Genomic DNA, 27,384 nt, shown 5'->3' on the forward strand with positions numbered 1-27,384 from the left:
TTTAATCCTCTTCATTCCACATGGAATTCTCTCCTTCCCTCTTCATCCTTTCCATCGTGCCAATCCACCCCCTTTTCCTAAATCCTTGTCCCTTTTTAAGTCTTTTTCGTGACGTCAGCTTATACAATGAACCCTGAAATGTGTTCTTTGAGGGGATACCTTTCATATATGTATGCTTCCGAACCCAATTATTTTTTTAAAAAATCTCCCCAAATGCTTAACTAACTGCCTTGCACCCAAGCACATTTGTCTGGGGGTAAAAAATGTTATAAAAACCCTTCACATTCTCTTATCTCTGGATTTCTCCTTTCCTGCTTAACTGTTTCCACCCCAAACAGCTACCGATCTGAAAACAAAGCACTTGGCAGTAGCCGGGCCACACGGGCGCCGGGTCGGGGTGGCTCTGAACCGGTCTCGAGGACCTGGGCCCAGATACGCCCGCCGCGAGGACGATCGGGGCGTTTCGGGCAGCGCCTTTCCGCGGGGAGTCCCGCAAGCGCCTTGGGGAGCCTGGGTGGGTCTGGGCAAGGATAAGACCGGAGCGCCGCCCACTCCTGCAGATCCGGGAGTGCGCTTCGCGGGACCGGGGAAGTGACCAGTGGCCGAGCCGCGCCCCCGCCACGAAGCGACTGCCACGTCAGGACAACTTCACAAAACCTGGGCGAGGGAGGGTGACGCAGGCCGGGCGGCCGCGGCGGCTTTGGGCCCGCGGCCAGACGAGGAGGCTGACCTCCAGCCCAGCCCCGGCTTCAGCGACACCCCGGCCGGCGCCGGCGCCTGCCCGGCCCTCTGGGAGGCGGGGGAGCAGCGGAGGAGGCGGCGCCACCGCGGAGCGCGCGCCCTCCCGCCCCGCCCGCAGTCCCGGCCTGGGCGGGGCGGCCACCGCTGAGGCTCCTCGGCCAGACCCGGTCGGCCCGAACCGAGTTGAGTCGCGGGAGGCGGCGGCGCGGAGAGGCGGTGACGGCGGCGGCGGGCCGGGAGGCTGGAGCCGGGCCAGCCACCCGCCATGGAGACCCGCTACAACCTGAAGAGTCCGGGTGAGCGGGGCTGTGGGCGGGGGCGGTGCCGCACGGTGAGCGCGATGGGGGAGTGACCCCGGACCCCGGGGACCCGCTCCACGGACCCCTCGCGTCGGCCGCCACTCGCCGCTCCGCTCCCGGTTCCGCGCTCTACGCCAGCCCGCTGCCTGCCGGGCTGGTGCAGGCCGCGGAGCCGGGCGGCCCGGCAGGCACAAAACCTGGGGTCTCCCCTCCGCACCCCGACTGCCCTTCCCTCATTTTCGCCACGTAGAACTGGGTTATCAGCTTATCCCCGAGAACAGGTGTAATGGTGATAGCCGTGAGTAATAGAGATCAACCCCTTGCCCTACCTGCGCCTTGAACACGGTCGTTAGCTCTTTTCCGTCGCCGCCACCGGACTTTTTATATATTAGCTGTTTGACTCACTCTCATTTGAGGATTTCGTTTAAACGTCCTGTTTGCAGCCTTTGGGGGCAGATAGAATTACAGACATAAAGGAAATGTTCTAGACTAAAGCGGTTAACCAAAAAGCTAAGAAAACTAGTTGAGCCATGCACTTTAGAACTAACCATGATTTTAGCCATACTGGTATGATGTATGTATGTCTCTGTTCAGGCATAGAAACTTCTCTTCCTGTCTTTAATACCCCTGCTTCATTCACAGAAGCAGCCAAACACTAGCCTCAAATACTTTTCTGGTGTATAATAAAGAAGCGGGCTTCCCTGATGGCTCAGCGATAAAGAATCTGCCTACCAGTGCAGGAGACGCGGGTTGGATTCTGGTCCGGAAGATCCCCTGGAGGAGGAAATGGCAACCCACTCCAGTATTCTTGCCTGGAGAATCCCGTGGACAGAGGAGCCTGGCGGGCTACAGTCCATGGGGTCGCGAAAGAGTCAGAAACGACTTAGCGACTTAACAACAAAATAAAGAAGCACGACAAGTAAGCAGCTCTCAGATTAAGATAGGCTTGAAACCTTTGGATTCTATAAGTGGTATTGGATTTGTACCTTGATAAATTTGTTCAGAGGGAGAAACTCCACACTTTAGGTCTAAATAATCCTAATAAAGGATTTTAGTTTAGTGATGGTTTGGCCAACCTTTATTGGTTCTTTTTTTTTTTTTCTACCGAAGAAGCAACTTCTCAGTAAGAATCACCAAGATTAGCATGCTGTTGGAGAGAGTACTGTGAATCTTGGATTTTTTTAATGACTTAAAAACGTAACAAAGACTGAAGAAAAGCCTGAGGATACTGATTGAACAGAGCTTTGTTAACTTGAGTTCTGTCAGGCTAAGAAACGTTCTCCAGTAACCAAGAATCAGTCATAACGTTTGGGGGAGCCATAGACTTAAAAAAATCCGCGGAAGGGTTTGGACTCTAGAAGAAATATGTTTATAGGATTCAATTTCAGTGGATTCACCACCCCTGCTATGCTCAACCCATCTCCTACGCCAGGGGGAATAAAGGGAGATGAAAGAGAAAGAGGGAAAGAAAAGCTTAATTTTAAGATTAGATGTTGGAATGTTTAGAATGTGGAAATTGTGCTAGATTTTAATAACAATATGTGGGTAAAACGTAGGGTAACTGGTCCCATGATACCAAGTTCCTTGAGACAGCTGAGGTATTTAGTGGAATGTCCAGAGAATAATGAAAATGAGAAATAGTGCAATTTGGAATGGAGTGTTGGTGGGTCCCAAGAGATTGTTGTTAGAGGACTTTGCTGAATTTTGATAGGCTATTGTACCCGAGACTGTGATAAGCTTTTAAAATTCTTCAGAATTTTTATTCTGTTTCTACACTGTATGACCTACTGTAAGGAAGGTACTGGTTGAGCTTTCTTTGGTAGACATGCTTCTAGCCGTATAATAAATTGCTTCGTCTTTTCAGTTTCATTTCCTCAGAGGTAGTGCTGTTGTTCTAAAAAGGAGGGTTTTTTTTAAACTTTTTTTTTTTAATTCTACAGATCATTTGGTATTCATAGAAAAAGTGAATTAGCCGAAATATGGAACTTACTGAAAGTGCGGGAAGCATAGTGAAAATGTTTTCTTTGTTTTTTTCTGTCTTGTAATACTTTTTAAGGTAACGCACGCATGAAAGGAAGTGGTTAAAAACGCTGCACAATGTAAGAGCTATAACCCTTTTTCTATCTGACGTGTAATTGTCTTAGAGGTATGGATGGAACAATTAAGACAATACAAATAACTGGTTAAAGGCCAGTTTGTTAGCATATGGATAGTAAATTTGTTCATTTTATAGATGAAACAATGTATTTTTAATGATTTTTCTAGAATGGACCTGTGATAATGGGCAGAACTCTATGTGAGGACACCTCTTGAGCCTCTGACTACCCTGTCAGTAGGTGCTTCTGGATCAGGCACCCTGCTCTCTCTTTTGGGTCTGTTCTGGTCTAAGTATCAGGGTCTCAGAGTACAAAGTAAGGGGACATAATGTGTAAAGAACTTCCTGTGGCCAGATTTCTTCAGAAGGGCCCAATCTGCTCGTTAGCAGATGGTTGGCATATAAGAAATTGGTGCAAAGGCACCGATTACCTCCATCAGAAATATAGGAGTTACTCTATCTGTGGGCTTCCCTGGTAACTCAGTGGTAAAGAATCTGCCTGCAGTGCAGGAGCTACAGGAGACACAGGTTCCATCCCTAGGTCAGGAAGTTCCCCTGGAGGAGGGCGTGGCAACCCACTCCAATATTCTTGCCTGGAGAATTTCGTGGACAGAGGAGCCTGGCGGGTTACAGTCCATGGGGTCACAAAGAGTTGGATACGACTGAAGTGACCGAGCACACACGTACTCTGTCCATACCCAGGATACCTACTGCCCCTTCACGCTAATCATTCTCAAGTTTTAATGTCCGATTTAAACCCTTCTCCTAGGCTATAGATACACAGAACTTACTGGTGATTTAACATCTTTACCCAGATTTCCCACAAACCAAAAAAAAAAAACATCTCTACAAGGTGTAAAAACCAAAAACCAGTTAGTTTTCTTTCCTCCCCCTCTTTCCTTATCCCAGGAATTGACTGCCACCTAGGAACCCATGGGAGTCATCTTTGATTTCTTGGTCTACTTTTTTACTCCACTCCCTACCCTGAAACACATACAAATACATGCATTTCCATGTGGGCACTAATGAACAAAGTCACATGTATCTAATCAATTACTGTCCATCATCACCAGATCAGTTGAAACAAAATAAAAAATTAGGTCAGTCCTCAAATTGGCAAAATTTTAATAGCTTCCTGGTGAAAGTGAAAGTTGCTCAGTTGTAGAGTCCATGGAATTCTCCAGGGCAGAATACTGGGGTGGGTAGCCGTTCCCTTCGGGGGATCTTCCCAACTCAGGGATTGAACCCAGGGCTCCTGCATTACAGGCGAATTCTTTACCAGCTGAGCCACTAGGGAAGCCCCCTCAAATTAACAAAATTTTAATAGCTTCCTGGTAGCTATGGATAAAGTTCAAAGTAGACTGTTTAGCTCGGTCTAGATGGACTTCCCTGGTAGCTCAGCTGGTAAAGAATCTGCCTGCAATGCAGGAGACCCCTGTTCTATTCCTGAGTCAGGAAGTTTCCCTGGAGAAGGGATAGGCAACCCACTCTAGTATTCTTGTCTGGGGAATCCCATGGACAGAGGAGCTTAGGAGGCTATAGCCCATGGGGTCACAAAGAGTCAGACACAACTGAGCAACTAAACACAGAGGGCTGAATGTGATTTGATCCATGCCTTCCTCACCAGCCTCATCCCCTACCACTCTTATGCTCCTTTGCATTTTCACCATCTACCCATTTTGCCTGAGTGATTCTCCAGATGGAGCAGCTCTTACCTATATGCCTTGGTCCCTGTTGGAACCTCTGCTTGGAATGCCTTCCCTTTTATTCATGTGAAATTCCTATTAATTCTTCAATCTTCTTTAAGGTTCTGCCTTGTCCAGCTTCCGTAGGCATACTAAGTAGTCTGTATAATTGTGCATCCTTGGTCAGTATTTCTGTTTTAATTGTTTTCATGTCTTTCTCTACGAGCTTTTTGAGGACAAGAAACAGTTTTAGTCATTCTTCTATCTCCATAACTCAGATATTCTTTAAATGTTTGTCGAATATATACCTTTGCAAGATCTTCGTGGGCAGAAATATCAGTCCTTAAATATTTGCTTAAGTGTCTTCACTATGGGAGCAGGAAGAGGCTCTTGGGGAGCATAACATTGGCTTCACATCCTTGATAAGCCTGTCTCCTGCATTTTACCCATGCTTTGCAGACTGATGATATCAAGATATTTATTTTCCAAGAGAATATAGATGCATGTGAGTGACCAATAAATGATCCCCTTTTCCTGGAGCTTTGTTTCCAAAGTCCAGTGAGTTAGCTGAGCATGTGAAGAATGCTAATGGGAGGCCCTTGGAACCTAGAGATTGGATCCAGAGTGGTCATGTGGCCTCCATGAAAAGAAGAAAGCAGGAATGCATGTGCTCCCCACCTTCCTTTCCTTTGCTATCACATCTTATCTTACCATGGTTGGAGAGTTCCATTTATAACCTTCCAAAGAGTTAAGAGAGGAGCTGGAATGGGAAGTTTCCTCACTAGCCATGTGGTAGCAAGAGATGGAGTGTCAGGAGCATACTATGCTCCAGCCCTAGTTTCCAGGCAGTACTTTGAATCTTGACTATTCCATAGCAGTGACATGTCTTTTGCGGGCAGGGAGCCATGCCATTGTTGCCAACTTCATATGCTTAAGGCCTGCATTTGAACCAGAGAGAATCATCGAAGGACCTTAAATCCCAGTCCATTTCTGACCTGGGGAAGAGGGAGGGGTGAAAAGGAAAGGAGAATTATGTGAAGAAATTACTGACTTTCATTTGACAGATATAAACATTGCAGCAGAATGAGATTGGGAGACTTTTCAAGTAATTTAGAGCTACAAAATGTCAGAGCCAATTTTAATGCAGCTCTAATTCCAGAGTCCATGTTCTTTTTCACAAAAGTGTTCATAGTATATGTTGTTTCCGGAAAAATAGATTATAAGTACACTAGAATAGTTTTACCTTCTGTTTGACTATGTGCTTTGGCTCTCACATGGTATGTCCTCATGTTGGCCCATGAACTAATAAAATCAACTTGTTTAGTGAAACCATGCACCTCATATTAAGAATTGAACTCACTTGGCCAGGATTTGAACTCAGCCAGAACCCACAGTCCTCCAACTGGGATCACACATCTGGTTTCCGCATGTAATGAAGCTCAGGTTCTTGATGTCTCATCGCAGAAAGAATTCCGTAAGAGACAAAGTGATAGGTAAGAAGTGGATTTAGAGAGAAACACACTACAGACAGAGTGTAGGCCATCACAGTAGGTGAGAAGTGCCTGGAAATATGATGTGGTTAGCTTTGATGGGCTGGGTAATTCCATAGGCTAATGAGTGGGAGGACTGTAATAGCTGTTTGGGGGAAGGGGGCGGGGATTTTTTGGAATTGGGCCACTGCCCACTTTTTGGTGGAGGAACTGCCTTGGAACTGTCACGGTGCCTGTTGGTGTGTCCTTTAGCTTGCTGAAGTGTTAGGAAGAGCATAAACAAATGCTGAGGCTCAAGGTCTAGTGGAAGTCCACTTGTCTGCCATCTTGGACCCGTTTGGTTCTAATCAGTTTCAGTTGCTGATGGGCCTTGGGCCATGTCATTCTTCCAGAGGTTGTGCCCCGCCCCTTTCCCTCTTGTTTCAGTTGAACCAATGATTGATTGTTCCTTTAAATTCTTTCTTGCAGCAGTTTCGACCCTTCCATACATGTCTCATAATATCCATTGGATGTTTATTTTCTTCTCTCCTAATAAACTGAGTGAGGAAGAGGCAGAGAAAAATGTGATAAGGTTATGGCATGAATAAAATCTGACCTCGTCAGTTTATGCAGCCAGCTGATGAGAAATAAAGAAAAAACAGTTTCCTTGGCATCTTTGATTGCTGACAGCAATCATGTTAAACCAATCATGTTAAACAACTTTCATGACTTTATTTGTATCTGATAATATTAACTTAATTATATTTTTACGTGGCTCTAAACCAAGGGTTTTCAATTCTTTTTCTCTGGGCCTCTTAGAAATAGGTGGAAGAGGGTAGATAGCTTAGAGGTCCTTCCATGCTAGCCTGCTGTTATCTGTTTTACATATTGAGGTTCTCCTTAAACCTTTCTTTGAACAAAGGATTTTATCTCATCAAATAAATCTGAAAACCACTGCTTTTAATCAGATCCTTGGAGAGAGTTTTGTTGGGGGAAGATACATTCATTTCAGCTAATATATGAGTGTTTACTGTATGCTAAGTCCTGAGGAGACTTCAGTGAAGTAGATGTTGTTATTGAGCACGAAAGACAGGTGTTAATCACCAGTGAGAGGTGAACTTTATAAAAGAGAAATTATAGAGTGTTGTTAGGACTTAATGCAAGGGGATTCAGCGTCTCCAGAGCGGTGGTTTCCAAACCTGATTGACCACTAGAAATAACTCGGAGAGCATTCCTGGCGTCCACTCTCCTCCCAGGACTCCTCAGGGACTTTTATGTGTCCCGATAGGAATCTCTAGTCACTCCTCTGAGAGTGGACAAAGGAAGGTATCAAGGAGACCCTTCTGAGTAAATTTCTTAAAGGTCTGCTGCTAAGCTGCTAAGTCACTTCAGTCGTGTCCCACTCTGTGTGACCCCACAGACGGCAGCCCACCAGGCTCCGCTGTCCCTGGGATTCTCCAGGCAAGAACACTGGAGTGGGTTGCCATTTCCTTCTCCAGTGCATGAAAGTGAAAAATGAAAGTGAAGTCACCCAGTCGTATCCGACTCTTAGCGACCCCATGGACTGCAGCCTACCAGGCTCCTCCGTCCATGGGATTTTCTGGGCAAGAGTACTGGAGTGGGGTGCCATTGCCTTAGTGAGAGCCAGACTCGATGAAGTGGGGGATGGGAGGAGGAGCAGCGCTGCAGGCTGAGGAACTGGTGCGGAAGGAAGGTCTGAAGTAGAAGGCAGAGTGTGTGCAAAGAACTGAACAAAGCTGAGTGACTAGAACCCGGGGGTGGAGGGTGGGGAGAAATTGGGTCTCAATATGTGCATGTTTCTAATAAAACATTTATTGTATTATTTGCATTGACTCCTCCCCACCAGACTATAAGCTCCTTGATAACAGAAACTGTAGTTTACTTGTAGCTATAGCATCTGCTCAGCAGAGTCAGACACCACTGAAGCAACTTAGCACACATAGCATCTAGTATGAGCTTAGTGAATATTTACTGATCAGATGAACAAATTCTCTGCTATAGGACTTAGTTCAGAGTAGGAGATGGAAAAGAATATTAATAGTTATGGAATAGCATAGTGACTTAAGAATATTTTTTCCAGCTTAGGAACCCTTGATTAAAATGAAATTTTATGCAAAAGTCCTGATACATAAGGAACTGTTTGGTTGTTTATGTGTGAGTTGCTTCTCAGGTAACCTCTCCCCATAGCGTGCCTATCTGTGCCACTGCACATTTACTTTTTTTGTTTCCTTTGCTTATTATACCTAGCTGGGTAATTCCTACTGTCTTTCTTTCAGATCTCAGCACCTGACCCCTTTTCTCTCCTGTCTGCTCTCAGGTTAGGTGCCCACCTGGTGCATACCTCTCTCATAGCACGTGTTAAACTGTGTTAGTTTGTTCTCAAGCAGAGTTTCAGAGAGCCTTCAGCTATCTGGTGTTTCTCTGGCTTTGCTATCCTATATCCTACACCAGTATCCTGACTTTCTTTTTTAGCATCTAAAGCTTGAGGGTGAGGGGGCTGGGATCAAAGGATTGACCTTTATGAACCAATAGGATAGGAAAGAGGGTACAGATACACATAGGACTCTAAACTGTCGTAGGCTGCTCACGTTGTTTATCATGGGGATAAAGTCTGTGCCATTAACTGAAAGAGGTGGAAGAGAAGAGAGTGAATAGGTGTGAAATAGTCTTGGGGCACTAGTTGGAAGGTGTTGGGTGGGGTTTACTGGAGAAATAGAACATTGTGTGGCATTGGATGAGGCACTCCATGTCCCAGCCGAGGTTGTTAATAATACCTCTATAATAGCATCAGTGGGCCTGTCTCTGTGACTTTTTAAACCCTATTCAGTAATGCTTAGCTGTTTGGGTATAGACTCCAAATTAGAAGATGGTTGGGTTGGCTCAGTTAGAATTGAATTTATTAGGGGAGTATGAAAGGGGAACGTCTAAGAGCCAAGAGCATGGATAGAGAGAGAAGTGAGTATAGGTGTAGGTAGCGTTAAGAAAGTTGTGGGGTCAGTGGATTGGAGGTTTTAATTTAGCAAAGAAATCATTTCAAACAGGAATTCATTTAGGGCTATGGAGATTCGGTGACGTCAGGACAGTGCCATTAAGTCAAAGAAGATACTGAGTGGAAAGTCCTGAGGTTGAGGATTTTAGGGGGTTTACTGTTCATGAGCATGAGTGCCAGAGGCCATGTTTCTTGTCAATGGAGATCTTTTAACGAGGTACAGTTGGACTGCCTGTGTTGAAATCCTAGTTCTGTCATCTACCAGCTGTGTAACCTTGGACATGTGTAATCTCTCCATGTCTCAGTTTCTTCATCTGGAAAATGGGGATAAAAACAGCACCTATCTCAGCTGTTTTGAGGATTACATGAGTTAATATTTGAGTGCTACCTAATAAGGAGTGTATATAAGTACTTACTAGAGAAAAATAGTGTCTCTTTGAAACTTCCCTATATATTTAATTTAATATGTAACTCTTCTAGTGCCTAGCTGCCTTTTCTTCCCCCATTATTACTATTATCGCATAATTAAATCATATGCTGTATTGAATAAGTCCTCTGCACGTTTTTTGTTGAAGTAGGAACTTATTCATTAGGTCTGTAAATCTGCTAATCACATGGAAAAAGTTTATTTGAAATGTCTCTATCTTGTGAATTTTGTTTTAGCTGTTAAACGTTTGATGAAAGAAGCAGCAGAATTGAAAGATCCCACAGATCATTACCATGCACAGCCTTTAGAGGTTAGTTTCTATCTCTGTCTTCTGAGTTTCTTAAAATTATTTTTTCACTGCATTGAATCATTATAAATGTGTTTGGTATGCTTTATTGATATACTTTATTCCCTATATTTTCTGAGTATTTTTTTAAACCATTAAAAATTGAAGTACAGGTATTTGCAATGTTGTGTTAGTTTAAGGTATACACTGAGTATTTCTGTTAGCCATTCAGAATCAGATGTTTCAGAAGAAGCAGATTTCCGGTCTCTATAAAATGGGTCTCAGGGACTTTCCTGTTGGTCCAGTGGTTAAGACTCCAATCTCCACGGCAGGAGTTCAGTCCCTGATTGGGGAGCTAAGATCCCCCATGCCACAGCTCAGCTAAGAAAAGGGGGCAGGGCCTCAGATACTAAATTAGTTTAGGTATGAGGGAGGAAAAGTGGAAAGAACTCCAGACTTTATTTGGGAGACGTAGCCCCTTGAGGGGTCTCTGCAGCTAGTTTGGGCTTTTTGTACAAACATCTCTACCTCTTCCTCAGTCTTCCAGTCTGTGAAAGGAGGGCATTTAAATGTGCCCAGTATCATTTTCATGGTAATGGTGAGACTAAAATGTAATAATGTTCGTGCAGGTATTTTGCAAACTATGAAGTACTTGGTAACCGATGATATTAACATATAATGTTAACAGCCTATGAGTTAACTGCTGCTGCTGCTGCTAAGTCACTTCAGTCGTGTCCAACTCTGTGCGACCCCACAGACAGCAGCCCACCAGGCTCCCCATCCCTGGGATTCTCCAGGCAAGAACACTGGAGTGGGTTGCCATTTCCTTTTCCAATGCATGAAAGTGAAAAGTGAAAGTGAAGTCGCTCAGTCGTGTCCGGTGTCCGACTCTTCGAGACCCCATGGACTGAGTTAACTGACCACTTACTAATAAGCTTTTCAGCATCTATGAGGGATAAATTTGGAAAGTTTGCTAAAATAATCCAAATTTATAGTAAATTATTTGATTATATAAATAATAATTTTCACTAATTGGGATTCAGGGGTTATTTATCAGTTTAATTAAGTCTATAATATTTTTAGATCAAATAATAATTTAATAAAAGTAAATTTTTAATAAAAATAATTTAATTAATTAAGTAAATCCACATCCAAAAAATGATAAAGCATGAACTCAAAATAAATATATTTTTAGACATACAAGAGCATAGATTTTCTTCCTTATATTCCTTTCAGAGAAATTTAGTTGACAATAAACCACACCAAAATAATGCAAAAACTGAATGAAACATACAAAGGAAGATTGAAATTCCAGTAAACCCGGGAGACATTCAAGTGAAGAATTTTGGAATGTGTCAAGCAGTTAGTCCATATTAAAACTTCAGGGTCCAGAAGATATTTTTCAGAAAAAATAAATGGAGCTAATGTAATAAGAAGTATGTAAATCTATAATCTTATTTATGAACATGTAATGGTGCTCGGGGGGCTTCCCTGGTGACTCAGTGGCAAGGAATCCGCCTGCCAATACAGGAGACATGAGTTTGATCCCTGAGTCAGGAAGATCCCCTAGAGAAGGAAATGGCACCCCACTCCAGTTTTCTTGCCTGGAGAATCCCTGGACAGTCCATGGGGTCGCAAAAGAGTTGGACAAGACTTAGCGACTAAACAACAGCAACGAAAACGGTGCTCTTGTGTTTTAAAATGCATTAAAAAAATATTTTAGCTCTTATGTGATATGAAAGCTAGATTAAATAGCTTTTACTTATAACTTTTATACTTGAGACATTGTGCGTTAGAATAGTATAAAATGTTAATTTTTCTCACCCAGTAATGTTTCTAATACTCACTGGTAGAAACAGTCCAACTTTTCGATGTTCTTGATCGCTTGGTGCTTATTGTTTTTGTTCAGGATAATCTTTTTGAATGGCACTTCACAGTTAGAGGGCCCCCAGATTCTGATTTTGATGGAGGAGTTTATCATGGACGAATAGTACTGCCACCAGAGTATCCCATGAAACCACCAAGCATTATTCTCCTAACGGTAAGAATTCTCGGCTTTTTGGAATGCTTCCTGGCGGCTGTAAAGTGTAGTGTGCATATTCCTTTTCATTAAGAAATAAAGTAGATCGTTATTATTATAACTTTGCTTTTGGAGACCAGACCTTGGACTATATTTTTTCTGGAAAAAAATTCCTAGGAAGTTGAAGCATCTGAGAAGTACTTGTGAAGCTCATTGCCATAGTGTGGTTGTTAGGATTCAGTGAATTAGTGGACACAAAGTGCTGCGCTCAGTGTCTGGCACGTGATAAGTACTCAGTAGAGGATAGTTACTGTTGTTGTACTTCTTAATCCCATTATCTCCTTCAGCTTTTCACTTTATGCTTTGTCCTTCATTTTCCTCATCTTTTTTTTTTTTTTAACAGTTTCCTCGTCTTCACATGCAGCTCTTAGAATAAGAACTGATGTAGAGTCCTCAATAACTGTTAGCTATGTTATTACTGTTTATATCTTAGAATTTCTCTCCATCTTCACATATTTTATATCCATGTAAAGGAAAGCTATACATCCAGGTTTCTCTTATCTTTCCTGGGACCTTGTTCCATCAGTAAATTCCTCTCTTAATTGTTAAAGCTTTCCTTCCTTCATTTCCTTTCATTTATGTGTGTTTGATTATCCTCTAACTTGAAAGAAGCAAAAATGAAACAAAAACCTTCCCATGTCTCTGCTACGACTTTAAGCTGTAGCCTTTTTTTCTCTTTGTAACCTTCAAAACATGCTAACTCTATAGTGTCATCTCTTGTATTCTGGTTCCCACACATAGCACTCTGTTGAAACATGCTTACTACGCCAGTCTCAAGAGAGCAGCTTGAGAAATCACACCATCTCTTCTCGGTCTTCATCCTTTTCCATCTAAGTTAAACTTCTGATACACATGGAGTAGCAAATGGTGAAAGAAAAAATTGTCATCATTACCAAATTAATGTTTTTCCCTATGGTGTTTGTTTATAGTGGAAAGAGCATTCGTTTTAGAGCCAATAGACCTGAATTCTGGCCAGTGCCGTGTCTGTCATGTCAAGGGCAGGTTGCATAATCTCTTTGAAATTCATTTTTCTCGGTTGTCAAAAGGAATGTATATGAAGAATATAATCATACTGTCAGGTTCCTGATATATGGAAGCTGCTTAATAAATATTAGGTGATATTGAGAATTAGTCATGTTGGCAATAGGTCTGGAGCAAGAGGCCTGGAGGGGCCCTACTGTGTTAGGAGTCTCTTCTTTCGGTTGCTAGATGGTAGGGAGAGCCAGCTGGTCTGAAGGAAGAGCTGGTACGTGGTGAAACTGGTGGAGGGTAGTTGACGCCACAGCTATTCATCGATGATATCATCATGTATGCTGATGTTCAGTGTTTGCTCTTTCTGATTCACTTCCTCTCTTTTGAAAAATCTTCTCCAGCTTTCATTTGACAAGTATTTGTTAAACTCGTGTCATATACCCCGTGTGTGTAGCAGAGAGTAAGTCAGAACTCTGCCTACTTGGAACTTGTATTCTAACCTCATGCCTCTTCTTCCTCTCCTTCTCCCAAGTATGGATATCCTATAAGTTCAGACTATAACTGTTTTCTCTAATTTCTATGAAATGGTTTCATTGATTACCTCTGTGAAAGTCAAGTGTCAGAAATGCATTATCTTCTTCTGCCATCAGCACGTCTGTATTTCTGCCTGCCTGCTGGACACATCAGTAGCTCTTCCACCAAGACAAAACTGAACTCATTCTCATCTTTCACTTCTGTGTTCCTGTATGGAATTGCATCGTCCTTCTGAGAGGCACTCCCGCCTCAGAGCCTTCCTCCCCAGGATCTAGTTAGGTGACAGCCAGTCCTTAGATTTTACCCGAGCCTTTGTATGTCTTCTCTTTTAGCTCCTTCCCAGAGCCTAGCACCATACTAGGACGTCATTATATGTCAGTTACTGAGATGTCAGTTGTGGAACTCAGTTTCAAAATGTGCTATGACGGCTTCTAAAAACAGCTTTTATTATTCATTCAGAATCTAACAAATATTTGTGGGGTATCTATAAGAAGACAAAAGTCTGTATCCCCTTACAGATCCCATCCTTTAAAAATTCTCTAAAAATTATCTTTAAAAAGTTATTTATATGTAAAATATATTTATGCTTATAAAGTATAAAACATTACACACACACATACATAATTTTTTAAATTCCTTATTTATTCCTAGGCTAATGGACGATTTGAAGTAGGCAAGAAGATCTGTTTGAGCATCTCAGGACATCATCCTGAAACTTGGCAGCCTTCATGGAGCAGTGAGTATTTACAGTGAACACAGGTCTTGCAGAACTTGAGTCAATTCATAATAATAAGATATAATACTCTCTCGAGATTGAAGCTGTTTTGGATAAATAATTTTATATTATTGAATAAATAATAAAAATGCTTTTTGCTATTGGGATTTTTGTATCATTTTAATACAGTCCCCTACTTGTGTCTCTTTAGTAAAACTCTGAGTCTTTTTTTTCTTTCAGAGTAGTCTGAGTTCCTTTTGCAAAGCAACTTAGATTGATGTTTACTTTTTATTTCAGTAAGAACAGCTTTATTAGCCATCATTGGGTTTATGCCAACAAAAGGAGAGGGAGCCATAGGTTCTCTAGATTATACACCTGAGGAAAGAAGAGCCCTTGCCAAAAAGTAAGTTTTGCCTTTCCTTGTTTGTTAAAATGTGAATACCATTCTAGATAATGGCCGTTAGCAGATAAGCTCTTTCTCTTTGTGTGACCTACCTTGGCGCTACAGATCTAGTCTTAGTTTTGCTGTCTTAGAAATTTAGTTGTATTAATTTCCCCAGGAGTGATCAGACTCTAAAGAATTTATTTCATGCTATCTAGCTTTAAAAAGTAGTTGGTAATACCAGCCTACAGGGCATGGTATCTTCTAGAAGACAGTACTGGTCATTTATCTCCACGTGAGCAGTGTTACAGGTAGAAAAGAGCCGGAGTAATGATACGTATGTTGCTTTCCGTGAAAATTTTAAAAACCTTTTTGAAGGCAGGGAGGAAACCCACTTTATCATCTTTTTATCTGTAGCATCTGTCTCATAGCGAGTGCTCAACAAGTGATCTGGAATAAAGCAAAGGATATTTTCTTTATCAAATTGTAGTTTCCCAGCAGTTTTGCCTTCTAGGTTTTTTCAGGTACATTCTGTCTGTATAACCCAGTAGATTCAAAGTAGCCTCTCCTTGGAGTAGTGTGGAGACCAATTCTTGAGTTTGACCATTGTCCTGTTCTGAACTTTGCTGCCTACCACCCTTCAGATCTATTATGTTTAATTAAATGATAGTATATCTTACCCTAGCATGGCTTCCCTGGTGGCTCAGCGGTAAAGAATCCGCCAGCAGTGCAGGAGACACTGGTTTGATCCCTGGGTTCTATCCCTCAGGAAGATTTGATAGACTCCCTGTTTCATCAGCAACTTTTCTTTTAAGCCTTATTCCCAAGTTCGGAATATACCTTGTAGCTACTATTCACAGACTATAGTATGTACTTTGAATACATAGCATTTGTTTTGATCTTCTTTGTTGACTTTCTAAATTGATTCTTGTATCCAGCTCATTTCATGTACAACAAAGTTAAAAAAAGTTAGGCTTTTTTTGTTTAGACTTCTCACTGTATATAGTCTAGGTTCTTAGTCTGTGATATAGGCTTTCTAAAACATGATTTTGCATTCAACCATGGTAGCATACTGTCCTTATGGATAAACTAATGTATTAAAAATAAATTTTCTCCCTTAAACTTCATCTGACTTCTCAGTTAAAAAATGAACACATTTTGGGACATCACTGGCAGTCCCCTGGTTAAGATGCCACACTTCCACTGCAGGGGGCGAGGGTTCTTTGCCTGGTCAGGGAACTAAGATCCCACATGCTGCTCAGCATGACCAAAAAATAGAGGGGAAAAAAAAAGTGCACACACTTTAAGATAAATAATTTGGCTACAACTGATTCTCAAAAGGATATGGACAGCAAGGCTACTTTTGCTGAAACAAAAAATATTCATCAGTAAGTACTAAATTAGTACAGCTTTTACATGTGTTTTGTTTACATGAAATTATAAATAGTATGTTCTTTATAATGTAATAGTATGTTCCTCAAGATGTAAGAGTTTTATTATGTTGAACTAGAAGTATGACAAAATAGTTTTTGTAAAAGTTTAGTGATGTAACTGTATATTATACAGATTTACTTCTAGTCATACAAAAAAAGAAAATGGAAGCATAGAAAATCAAATTAATATTAGGAAATAGTCTAGTTAACAGACTTATTTTGAGCTTCTATTTGTTATAATGAATGATGAATTTCATTGTCTGGATTTTCCATGAATTGTCTTTTATCTTTCAAATTGTACCGCTATTTAGATGAGTAGAGTTGTTGGGTTTTTCCCCTGGAAATATCTGTAAATAGTATTCAATTTTTTAAATTTTTTATTGGCCACACCAAAAGAATATGGGATCTTAATTCCCCGACCAGAGATCAAACCCACACCTATGGCAGTGAAAACACTGTCTTAACCATTGGACTGCCAGAGAATTCCCAATTTGAGCTTTATAATGGACTTTTTACACAGACTTAATATAGGCTTGTTGTGTGTGAACTTAAGAACAGTGTAGTTAAGCAATTTGTATGCTGTCTTATAGATCTAAAACTTTTCTTTTAAAGAGGTAGTATATTGGGAAAAAATGAAATCTAAACCCTGATTTTTTTTTTTAAATTTCAGATAGTTAAAGTTGAGGAATAATTGACATGGATTTTTTTAAAAAAAAACCAATCTAACTTGTGTATTTGTTTGAACTATAATTATTGCCCAAATTATCTAATTTACCTGTAGGAATGTGATATGGAGTTGTCCAGTGTTCTTTTAAATTTAATCACTCAGTATTTGAGTATCTTAGATAGATCAACTTTTGAGTATCTGATTTATATCCATCAAAAAATTACTTCCTACCAGATCACAAGATTTCTGTTGTGAGGGATGTGGCTTTGCCATGAAGGATATCCTGTTGCCTTTAAAATCTGGAAGCGATTCAAGCCAGGCTGACCAAGAAGCCAAGGAACTGGCTAGACAAATCAGTTTTAAGGTATTCTAAATTTGTAAATAAATTCTAACTATGAAACCCTTTTGTTGCCTAGCCAAATTTTGGATAAAGCAGTACAGTTCCATTGTACTGAGATCTTTACAAATTATTTTCCTTATTGCAAAACTAATATATTTTGAGAAGCAGTATTATAGCATAGTAATAGTTAAAAGCTTGGACTCTGGTATACTCTACCAGGGGTCAAATCTCAGCTTTGCTGCTTATTAGTAGTAGGACATGAGACATATTGCTCATATTGTACCTTTTTCTCATCTGTAAATAAATAATGGTGCTTGTTTGATTTTTATAAGGATTGAGTTAATTCTCACTTTAGAACTGTCTGGTGCATAATAAATTTTAACTATTATTATAGAAACTATAGATAAGCAATAAGGGGAAAATAACAATCATGCATAATCCCATCCCCACGCAATACCTGCTATTAATATTCTGACGCATCTCTCATATCCTTTTGCTCTGCGTATGTTTTGCACAAACATTTAATTACTTCTGGAATTTAATTAGCTCCATCAAAAAAGTCAGCCTGCATTAAGCAGCGCTGCCTCCTCCCTTGTCTCACCTTTCTACATTCTTATACCCTTCCATGTCCAGGTCTTGGGAGAAACTTTTCCTTCTGTTCTATTGTGGTGCCTGAAAGAGGAGGTGCTTAATAAATGTTGGTTATTTTCTTCCTTCTGAGGATTCCTGTTGTACTTAACATTACTTCTCTGAAAATCTTAGGGCCAAATGTCTCTTGTACATCAGAATTTCAGATTTTAGAAAATATTAAACTTGCACTAACATGCACAGTGGGATCTGGGGTAGCTCCTGATAATCAAGTCTATTAATATCTCATCAGCAAACCTGGGAATATTTACACTAATGTGAAAATACATACACTGTTAACAACCTCACATGTCAGATTATGCCTAAAAATTACAAAAAACTTTAGTTTTTAGAGCTTTTAGAAGTGGACTGTGAACCATGAGTATTAGTTTTGTCCCTCACCAAGTAACAGCTCCTTGAGAACAGGTGCTGTCTATTCCTCCTCCTAAATTACCAGCACAGTGTTGGACACCATGCGTGTTCAGAGGTTACCTGCTAAATAGTTGATATTAAAGTAGTAATTAAAATAAATAATTAAAAATAAATCCAAGAGAGAATTTAGTAGGTTGTGGGTTATTCTGTACATCTCCTCTTGTGACACGGCTCTTGGGTGTATCTTTTTTTTTTTATAGGCAGAAGTTAATTCATCTGGAAAGACTATTGCTGAGTCGGACTTAAACCACTCTTTTTCACTAAATGATTTACAGGATGATATACCTGCAACATTCCAGGGTGCTACAGCAAGTACATCGGTATGGCTCTTATCTTTTACATCTATATCTGTACCATCATAATTATTTGCAGTAGGAAGAGAAGATCTCTAGATGAACTATCTGAATATTTTGGTCCTCCTAACAGATTCGAGACAAGCTGTCCCTCTAATGAATTATAGTATTTTAAACAAGTTATTCATGTTTCCTGACTCTTCTTTTTTGTTAAATGGAGCTGGACTAAAACAATTTTAGGTTTGTAAATAGGACCTTTCTTCTATTGATATGACTTTTCTGAAAAGTTAGTTTCACTATAGTGCTAGACTCTGAATAAAATTAAATATACATACATTGGCCACTTTCTCAATAGGTGCTCTTCTTTGGCAGGTTTCTTAAGCTGTCTTAAGGCACTGACGCAAAGGCCTGGAGTCAGAGATTTGCCTTAGACTGTCTCTATCCAATAGAATAGCCACTAGCTGCATGTGGCTCTTTGAATTTATATTTACCTTATTAAAACTCAGAGGGTAAAGAGTCTGCCTGCAGTGTAGGAGACACAAGAGACTCTGGTTTGATCCCTGGGTTGAGAAGATCCCCTGGAGGAGGAAATGGCAACCCACTCCAGTATTCTTCCCTGGAGAAATCCATGGACAGAGGAGCTTGGCAGGCTACAGTCCAAAGAGTTGCAAAGAGCCAGACACAACTGAGCAACTAAGCATTCACGCGCACGCTTTCTTGGGATCACTTCCCAAATAAACTTCTTGCTCTTATTCAGAATTAGGCTACATTAAAAATTCAGTTCCTTAGTCACACTGGCCACAATTCAAGCATTCAAAAGCCCCAAGTGGCCAGTGGCTACCGTTTTGGACAGCATAGATACAGAACATTATTGTCATCTCAAAAAATGTTCTGTTGGACAGTGCTGCCTTGCACATATTAAGTGTCTAATAAATAATCACTGAAGGAAAGATTCCATGGGTGCTGTGCATCTTATTAGTTGTGCCCTGACCTGTTGTCTAAACATTAGTGGGTCGTGGTCATTGGAGAGACCAATTAAGAAAATGTGACTGGATTGTTGCTAAGTAATTGGGATTATAGGGGAAAAACATTGTCTTTCCTTTCTATATATGAGATGAACTGTCTTTTTGGTAACAGGTTGTTTGGTTGAGTAGACACATCTTTCCCCCCTTCCCCAGTTTAGAGAGGATGTTAAAGGGTCAGGGAAATTGAAATAGAAGCTGGGCAAATACACATTTGCCCAGGCAAATACAAAGTGGGACTGAGTGGTCCTCTCCCATTCAAGAGACTGAGATGGGTAGAAAAACGTAGGTTGGAGAAAGCAGGAGAGAGGGTGCTGTAAAGTAAATTCTTGGAGGGGACTGGAAAAGGAGGTATAAGAAAAAAGTGTGTGCTAAGAGATTAATTGTTTTTATGTGTTGCCCATGTAATTATATGTTATAGAGGGATATAGTGAATTAGTTTTAGTCAATATATATTTTAGCTTGAAATATTTAAAAAAATATTCAGATTACTTTTCACCTTTAGAATTCTAATTGTTTTCTGTGTCATAAATAGTTTTTTTAAACAATAGAACCATCCTACTGCAGAGAGGAGAGTAGTCACCTATAAAGACAGTCTGCTAATACTTTGTGATGTATTTAAATATGTCTTTAGTCTGTTTTAAATCTGTGTCAAGTCCCCTGTTGCATATTCCAGTTATCCTTATTGCAGTTGTAATTTATTTTACAATTATTTGTTGTCTAGTTCACTCCCCAGAATGTACGTTCCTTGAGGATCAGGCCTCTCCACTGCACTGTATCCCTAGTGCCTGGCATAGTGCCTTGTATATAGTAGGTCGTATTTGTTGGTTGAATAAATGAATCTGAGGATTGGCACTTTAAAAATATACTAGGAATACAGGTAAAGAAATGACAAAGTTTAGTAAATTAGATCGCACAAACAATACTTTTGTTATTTCAGTAGTCTTTTCTATTTTGATTTCTTCCTTATTTTTTCTTCCGGTTTTATTGCAATGTAATTGACATACAGCACTGTATAAATTTACAGGTGTACAGCATAATGATCTGACTTGCATATATCATGAAATGATTACCACAATAAATTTAGCAAATATCTAGTAGCTCATAGATACAAAATGAATGGAAAAAAAAATTTTTTTCTGTTGTGATGAAAACTCTGAGGATTTACTCTCAACAACTTTGATATGTAACAGCAATGTTAATTGCATTAATCATATTATACATTGCATCCTTAGGACTTATTTATCATGTAACTGGAAGTTTGTACCTTTTGACTACCTTCATCTGTTTTGCCCACCCCTCTGGTAACCACAAATCTGATCTCTTTTTCTCTGAGTTTGTTTTTGAAGTTTAATCTACCTATAAGACTATGTTAGTTCTGTGCACAACGTAGTGATTTGGTATTTCTATACATTACAAAGTGATCACCACCCATTTTGATTTTAAAGTACCTAACACAGAACTCTTCTTCACAGGTATAGGTAGGTAATTGATACCAATTCTGGTTAAAACAATAAATTGCATTTAGTTACAAGTTTATCTCTTAATTATATTTACATACAGATTATCTCAGAGTGTGATTATATAATTTGATCACTAGGGAGGTAATTGAAACCTGGTTTTGGCTGGGGGTAGCTGCTTTACATCAGAGAAGGCGATGGCACCCCACTCCAGTACTCTTGCCTGGAGAATCCCAGGGACAGGGGAGCCTGGTGGGCTGCCGTCTATGGGGTCGCACAGAGTCAGACACGACTGAAGCGACTTAGCAGCAGCAGCAGCAGCTGCTGCTTTACACGCCAGTGTAATATGAATTCACTGAGATGTTATACATCAAATCCCAGATAAACTACATTTTTTTATCTTTGAGGGGGCGAGAGATTGCCCACAGTCTAAATACAGCAGATAACATCAGGCCATCTGTTGCTTTTTGATGCAGATTTTTTAGCTCTGTAGAAATGGGAACAATACTGATGGTCGACTTATGTTCTTCCCGTCTATCAGGTTTTTTTCTTCTTCACCAGATTAAGGTTCTGAATAAGCCATTCCACTTTGTATTAAGAAGCAAACACAAAACTCCCTTATAGATGCTAAACTATAGAAAATTTTATATGTATTACAAGAAACTTATGTGTGATTGTGACATATATATTTAAATGTAATTTAATTGGATACAAACATCACATATTTTTATGTTCCCAGAAATGATCACTTCATCTTAATGAAGGAAATAGAAACGATTATCACTTAAGTATACATTCTGTGATATGTGTTTGAACAAGTTTAGGCAAACAGCAATGATTTAAATGTTGTGCCACCAAACCCATGGTGTTTTGAAAATGGCCAAGTCCAAGTTGATTCTGCATCTGCGGTTCAGTAAGAACCACCAAAACTGAGTCCAGCTGAAGTTAGTCCTTCAGCTCCAATCTAGAGTCCTCTGGGTCTACAACATTGAAGTCATACAGTTTTACCACGATGTGATTGTTTAGAATAGGGAGAATTTCATAATATCACAGTACTAAGTTTTAGTCAGTAATGTATCATCCAAAAGGAATCTGATATTTAGGAACCTGTTTAAAGCAGTGTATCTACATAAATATTTCCATGAAGTACACATACTAAAATATCATCTAAAGTCATTGTTTGAGGGATTTGTTCTAAATATGTTAATCATACTAATAAAATTGTGAGAATTAGTCCTAAACAAAGTCATGACTTTTCTTTTGTTAACCTCAATCTGGAGTCTTCAAAGGGATGTATCGATAGTAATATTAGTAATGTCTAACATTTAATAAGCAATTGTGTATCCTGCGCACTTTATATTGTTATCCTGTTGAATCTTTACAACTACTGAACTGGATATTACCCTTGTACAAGAGAGGGAGCTGGGAAAAAAAAAAAAAAGAGAGGGAGCTGAGTCTTTGGTTAAATAACTTGCTTAGGGTCACACATCCGTGAAGTGCTGAAGGCAGCCTAGTGATGATAAGACTACCTGTTTTAGTCCTGGTCAGGCTTGTGTTCACCACTCAAACTACTGGAAAAAAACACCACCTGTAAATAAAAGCTTTAAGATGAGTAAATCTCTAATGCTTGTTTCTGGATTGATTCTACCAACTTCCTTTTTATTTTTAAGAACCCATTTCCCTATAAGCCTTGAGTACTTTTGCTCATCAGACACTTTTGTCCTCTTGGCTGAACAGTGGGAAGAATGGGAGATTTCAAGTGCAATGGTGCTCTTGTCTTGGTTGCTGTAACTCAGTTCAACTCCATTAGTATTAAACCGCTACATGACACAGTGTGACAGTGTAAGACGTCATAAAACGCGGTCTTCGTGTGCCTGCTCTTCCGTGAGCACCTTTCTCCTGAGCCTGGAGTAGGGAAGTCCATGTTCTGCCTCTGTGTTATGGGTCACCACGTTTGAGTGCTTCCAAAGGATAGTTTTAAGAAACTCAGATTATTTACATCTTTTAATGTTGGGGTGATGTCGGACTTAAAGTGTAATGTCTTCTTTTTTCCCCTACTGTTTATAGCTGTTATCAGGACAAAGCTTATTCTCTCACCTATTTTTTTTTTAAGTATTTGAATTATATTTTAGATTCTTTTTTCTTCTAAATAATGCAATTTTCTATAATGAAAAGTATTTAAAATCTTTTGTATTTACTCAGTCTAAAAAGTTATTCTGAATAAAACATGCATTCTTACTTATTTGAAAGAATGTGTGTTGGCTCTATTATAATCAGTATAAAGTTTTCAATACAACAGAGACTTTGGTTATTAGAGGTAGAGTTAAGTTATCTATATAAGCAAAATGAAATTCATATTTTGTAGAGCTTTCTTGTCTGTGTGTGTGTGTGTGTGTTAGTTGCTTAGTCATGTCCAACTTTTTGCAACCCCATAGGCTGTAGCCCACAGGCCCCTCCGTCCATGGGATTTTCTAGGCAAGAACACTGGAGTGGGTTGCCATTTCCTTCTCCAAAAGGAACTATAGAAAGAAAGAAAATGAAGTCGCTCAGTCGTGTTTGACTCTTTGCAACCCCATGGACTGTAGCCTACCAGGCTCCTCCACCCATGGAATTTTCCAGGCAAGAGTACTGGAGTGGGTTGCCATTTCCTTCTCCATTCTTGTCTATAAACCACATTTATGACTTTGAATCACTTGTTACCACATGGTGTTTTTGCTTTGACCAAGCATTCATTGAAAGGATAGAAAGCAGTTGACACCCAGGGCTTTTTAGGGAGCACCTCCTGTGCCAAAGTAGAGGATACACTTGAGTCTCCCATACCTACCTCCACATTTTTCTCAGCACATACCCAGGGTACTCTTGACAATAGTTCATGCTTTACACTCATAAGGTAACACAGTTCAAACACACAGTAAAGAGTTCTGGACTTGTGTTCAATTCAGTTGACGGGGATTGTGAGAAAGGATAAACCTGTTTTGAAAACCACATCTAACTTTTATAACAATATTACTTATGTAGAACATATGGTTTGAAATTATTTCCTCTGTTCTATGATTATTGATGTAGTAAGATAACATTGGAGGAAGAACACTATTGAGGGCTGTCCTTTTTTGCCATTTAGAATATGATAAATCTTTATGTAGAAAGTGGGAATCATGTAGATTATGTAGAAAGTGCTTCTCCTCCTTGACTCCTGAAAGAAGGGAAGTACTCAGATGCTAGCAGATACTATTGGAGTTGCAGCCGGAGGAGAGTACAAAGCCATCTGTGGAGAAAGTGGATAATCTCTGTCCTTGTCTTATTTGTTGCTGGTAAATTCCTCCTCCACCTGCGAGCACTCAGAATAAGTTGTGTTGCTGGCTTATTCAGAAGGGGGAGTTACTCATCTCAGCATTCAGAGAATTCTGGTAGTTTTGCCTTATTGCTCTGTGATGTCATGTACTGTTGAATAGCCTGTATGTATACAAGTTTTCTTTGCCAGTTTCAAACTGAATTTCTTAAAATTTCGTAGTATGGAACCCAGAACCCCTCAGCAGCATCCCTTCAACAGCCTGCCCAACCCGTAGCTAAGAGTACCTCCATGAGCCCTCGACAGCGCCGGGCCCAGCAGCAGAGTCAGAGAAGGTCGTCTACTTCACCGGATGTCACCCAGGGCCAGCAGCCAAGAGACAACCACACCGATCATGGCGGATCTGCTGTCTTGATTGTCATCTTGACTTTGGCATTGGCAGCTCTTATATTCCGACGAATATATCTGGCCAATGAGTACATATTTGACTTTGAGTTATAATATTGTTTTGTGTCTTAAGAGCTGTGACCCAGCTGCTTCATTAAACATTCTGCATTGGGTATAATCTAAGAATTGTTTACAAAATAATTATTTTATATTTACCCTTCATTCCTTTTTTGATCCTTATAAATTCAGTATAAATATTTCTAGACATTCAGTGTCCTGCTTAGTTTAAGGGACTGGAAGTCAAAGTCCCTTGTCTGTCTATCCAATCTGCTCTACAGGGAAATAACTTATTTGTTGTTTTTCATGCCTCAAGCTTTTCTTCATGTAAATTTGTGATACTTTCTGTATAGCCCTTTGAAATTTTTGGATAAAAGATGGGATTTTAAGTTCCAGTGAGTATTACTAGTTACTCAATACCATTTATTGAGTACTCTGTTTCTACTTATGTAGAATGATACAGGGATAAGAGTTGAAAAGGAAAAATAAAACCCCTCAAATAGCTTGCTTAAAACATATTCATGTGACAGATACTGGGATTGCCCATTCTATGACTGACTTTATGTCCTAAACATTCTTTGGTGAAAGTAGCTATTTTGGTCAAACATTTCTGAGGAAATGAGATTACATCTTTATTACTGGATGTTATTTGAAGAGGAAATAATGCTCTGTAACCACTTTGATATGCTGTTATCCCCTTCTCTCCAGTTCACACACAAGATTTTTTTTAAAAAAGAAGGAAAACAATCCTCCATAGATCTTTGATTTAAGGAAGGAAGGGTCCAAGCCAGGAAGTTGCTTGATTTTCTTCCAAAAGTTAAATGGGAGGGTCTTAAGATTTGAATGTTTGCTCTACTTGGACTTGTATGTCTTTTGAGTTGTATTGTATGTCTAGCTTTATAATCACTATAAATTTAATTATTTTAGGAATATGCATAATATTGAACTATTTCATGTACCATTTTAATAGAAAAGCTCAGGGCCCATGTAACAGTGAGAGAAATTAGAAAAACCTCTACTTAGAATTGCCCATCTAATCAAAGCCCAAGAGATCATTTTCAGTGCAAAAATCAATATATAACTTAGTGCTAGCTAGCTCCACAAACTCTGGTAGATAATTGAAACTATCGTCGTAAATAATGCCTGGTGAGAACATAATCACAGGAAAACATTGCCTTCAGCATGTTCAGTAGCAGCATTGAGGGCACTCTCGAGAGTATTGCTAATGAAGATTTAATTTTTAAATACAGGCAGTCCCCAACTTTCAAATAGGTTATGCTCTAAAAATGCATTTGTAAGTTATTGTTGTTTTTTTTTACAACTCAGTGCTGTAAATTGTGTTTAGGTTTTAGGCAAGATGACAAAAGTTAGTCCATAATGTATCTTGAGTACTTTGGAGAGTGATATTTATAAAGTCCTTATGTGGTTTATTATGGGCAATATAGAAACAATTTATAAAATGATTTTAAAGGCCAATTTCATTTTTATTCCTGCTCTCATAAAGCTTTGGTTCTATGAACTGTTAGACAATTTGTTTTCATTTGATAGCCCAGTTTATGTTTGTATCTAAAATAAGAACATATTGTATACCATGATATAATGCACAGTTTTCTTAAATTTTAATAAATTAGCATTTTTAAGGTCTTTACAGATTGTTACTGTTCTGTCTACAGCTGAAGTTGGTAAAGTCTAAAAGCCTAAGGACTTTATGAAGACCTCCTATGTCAGAAAAATTATAGGTTAGTGTCTTACAACTTTATTGCCCTGAGAAAATACGTTCTGAAGTCTTGATTTGGAGTGTAAGATATTAGGGATATTGGTTCAGTGGTCTCCTAGCAAGAGGACACTGACTCACCTGGGCAGCACCAGTTCACGTTATCACCTAAGAAGAACATCCCCATGTCTCAGCCTATGCTGAGATAAATCGTGTGCTAGGAACAATCTCCCCTGCTTTCCCTCTGAGCCAGCCTCAATCTGTGTGATATTGTTGCATGTTTCCATGGGGTGCATGTACACTTAAAACTGATTAAGAAGAAGGCACATCATACAGTTCCTCCTCTACCTGAGTTGGCCTCTCATCCCTCACTCATCAACTGCCAGGCCAGCTTCTCCCCTTTTTTTTTTTTTCTTCCTTTTTTAGCACCTGATACACATATCTGAAAGTGGCATATCTTTTGCTTCTTCCCTTTCAGCTCACATTGCTACTTAAAAATTCTTAAGTTGTCGATCTGACCCCCATCGTGGAGTTAATGAACAAAATTGGTCTTTGGAGCCATTCTTAACACTCTGATAAAGGGCCTCTTCAGAAAACCATTATTTTTAAAGCCCCGCTGCAATCCCTTATTTATAGCATAAGGCCAGGAAAAAACGTGTGATCTGGTAGATAAATACTTAGGACTCCTTTCCCAAATCCTAAGGTTTAGGTAACTCATGACTTTTTTTTTTTTTACCAACACAGCACATACAGGGATAGTTAAAATAGCTTGCATGCTTGAAAAAAACATGTCTGTTTTGCCTGTAACTGTTGAAACCAATGAAACCTTTTAAATTTTGTGTATTGTGGACTTTTATGTAGCACTTTACATTTTCATGCTGCTTATAGTTTAATTCTACTGAAATAAATGAATTTCATCAAAATTCTCAACTACTTTTTAAAAAACAAAATCCTTTCAAATTGTGTAT

At 39.7% G+C, this 27,384-nt stretch overlaps 1 protein-coding gene across 1 annotated transcript; it reads left to right on the plus strand.

The window, feature by feature from the left end:
• The first annotated feature begins 854 nt into the window (after positions 1 to 854).
• On the plus strand, positions 855 to 26,346 carry UBE2J1 (ubiquitin conjugating enzyme E2 J1). Its single transcript, XM_070796082.1, has 8 exons — positions 855 to 1,037; positions 9,963 to 10,036; positions 11,922 to 12,053; positions 14,250 to 14,334; positions 14,611 to 14,716; positions 17,030 to 17,159; positions 18,395 to 18,514; positions 24,481 to 26,346. The coding sequence occupies exons 1-8, from the start codon at positions 1,007 to 1,009 to the stop codon at positions 24,757 to 24,759; spliced, it is 957 nt and encodes a 318-aa protein (XP_070652183.1). The 5' UTR covers positions 855 to 1,006; the 3' UTR covers positions 24,760 to 26,346.
• The last annotated feature ends 1,038 nt before the right edge of the window (positions 26,347 to 27,384 follow it).

The sequence above is a fragment of the Bos indicus genome, chromosome 9 (genome assembly GCF_029378745.1).
Source record: "Bos indicus isolate NIAB-ARS_2022 breed Sahiwal x Tharparkar chromosome 9, NIAB-ARS_B.indTharparkar_mat_pri_1.0, whole genome shotgun sequence".
Taxonomy (NCBI): Eukaryota; Metazoa; Chordata; class Mammalia; order Artiodactyla; family Bovidae; genus Bos; species Bos indicus.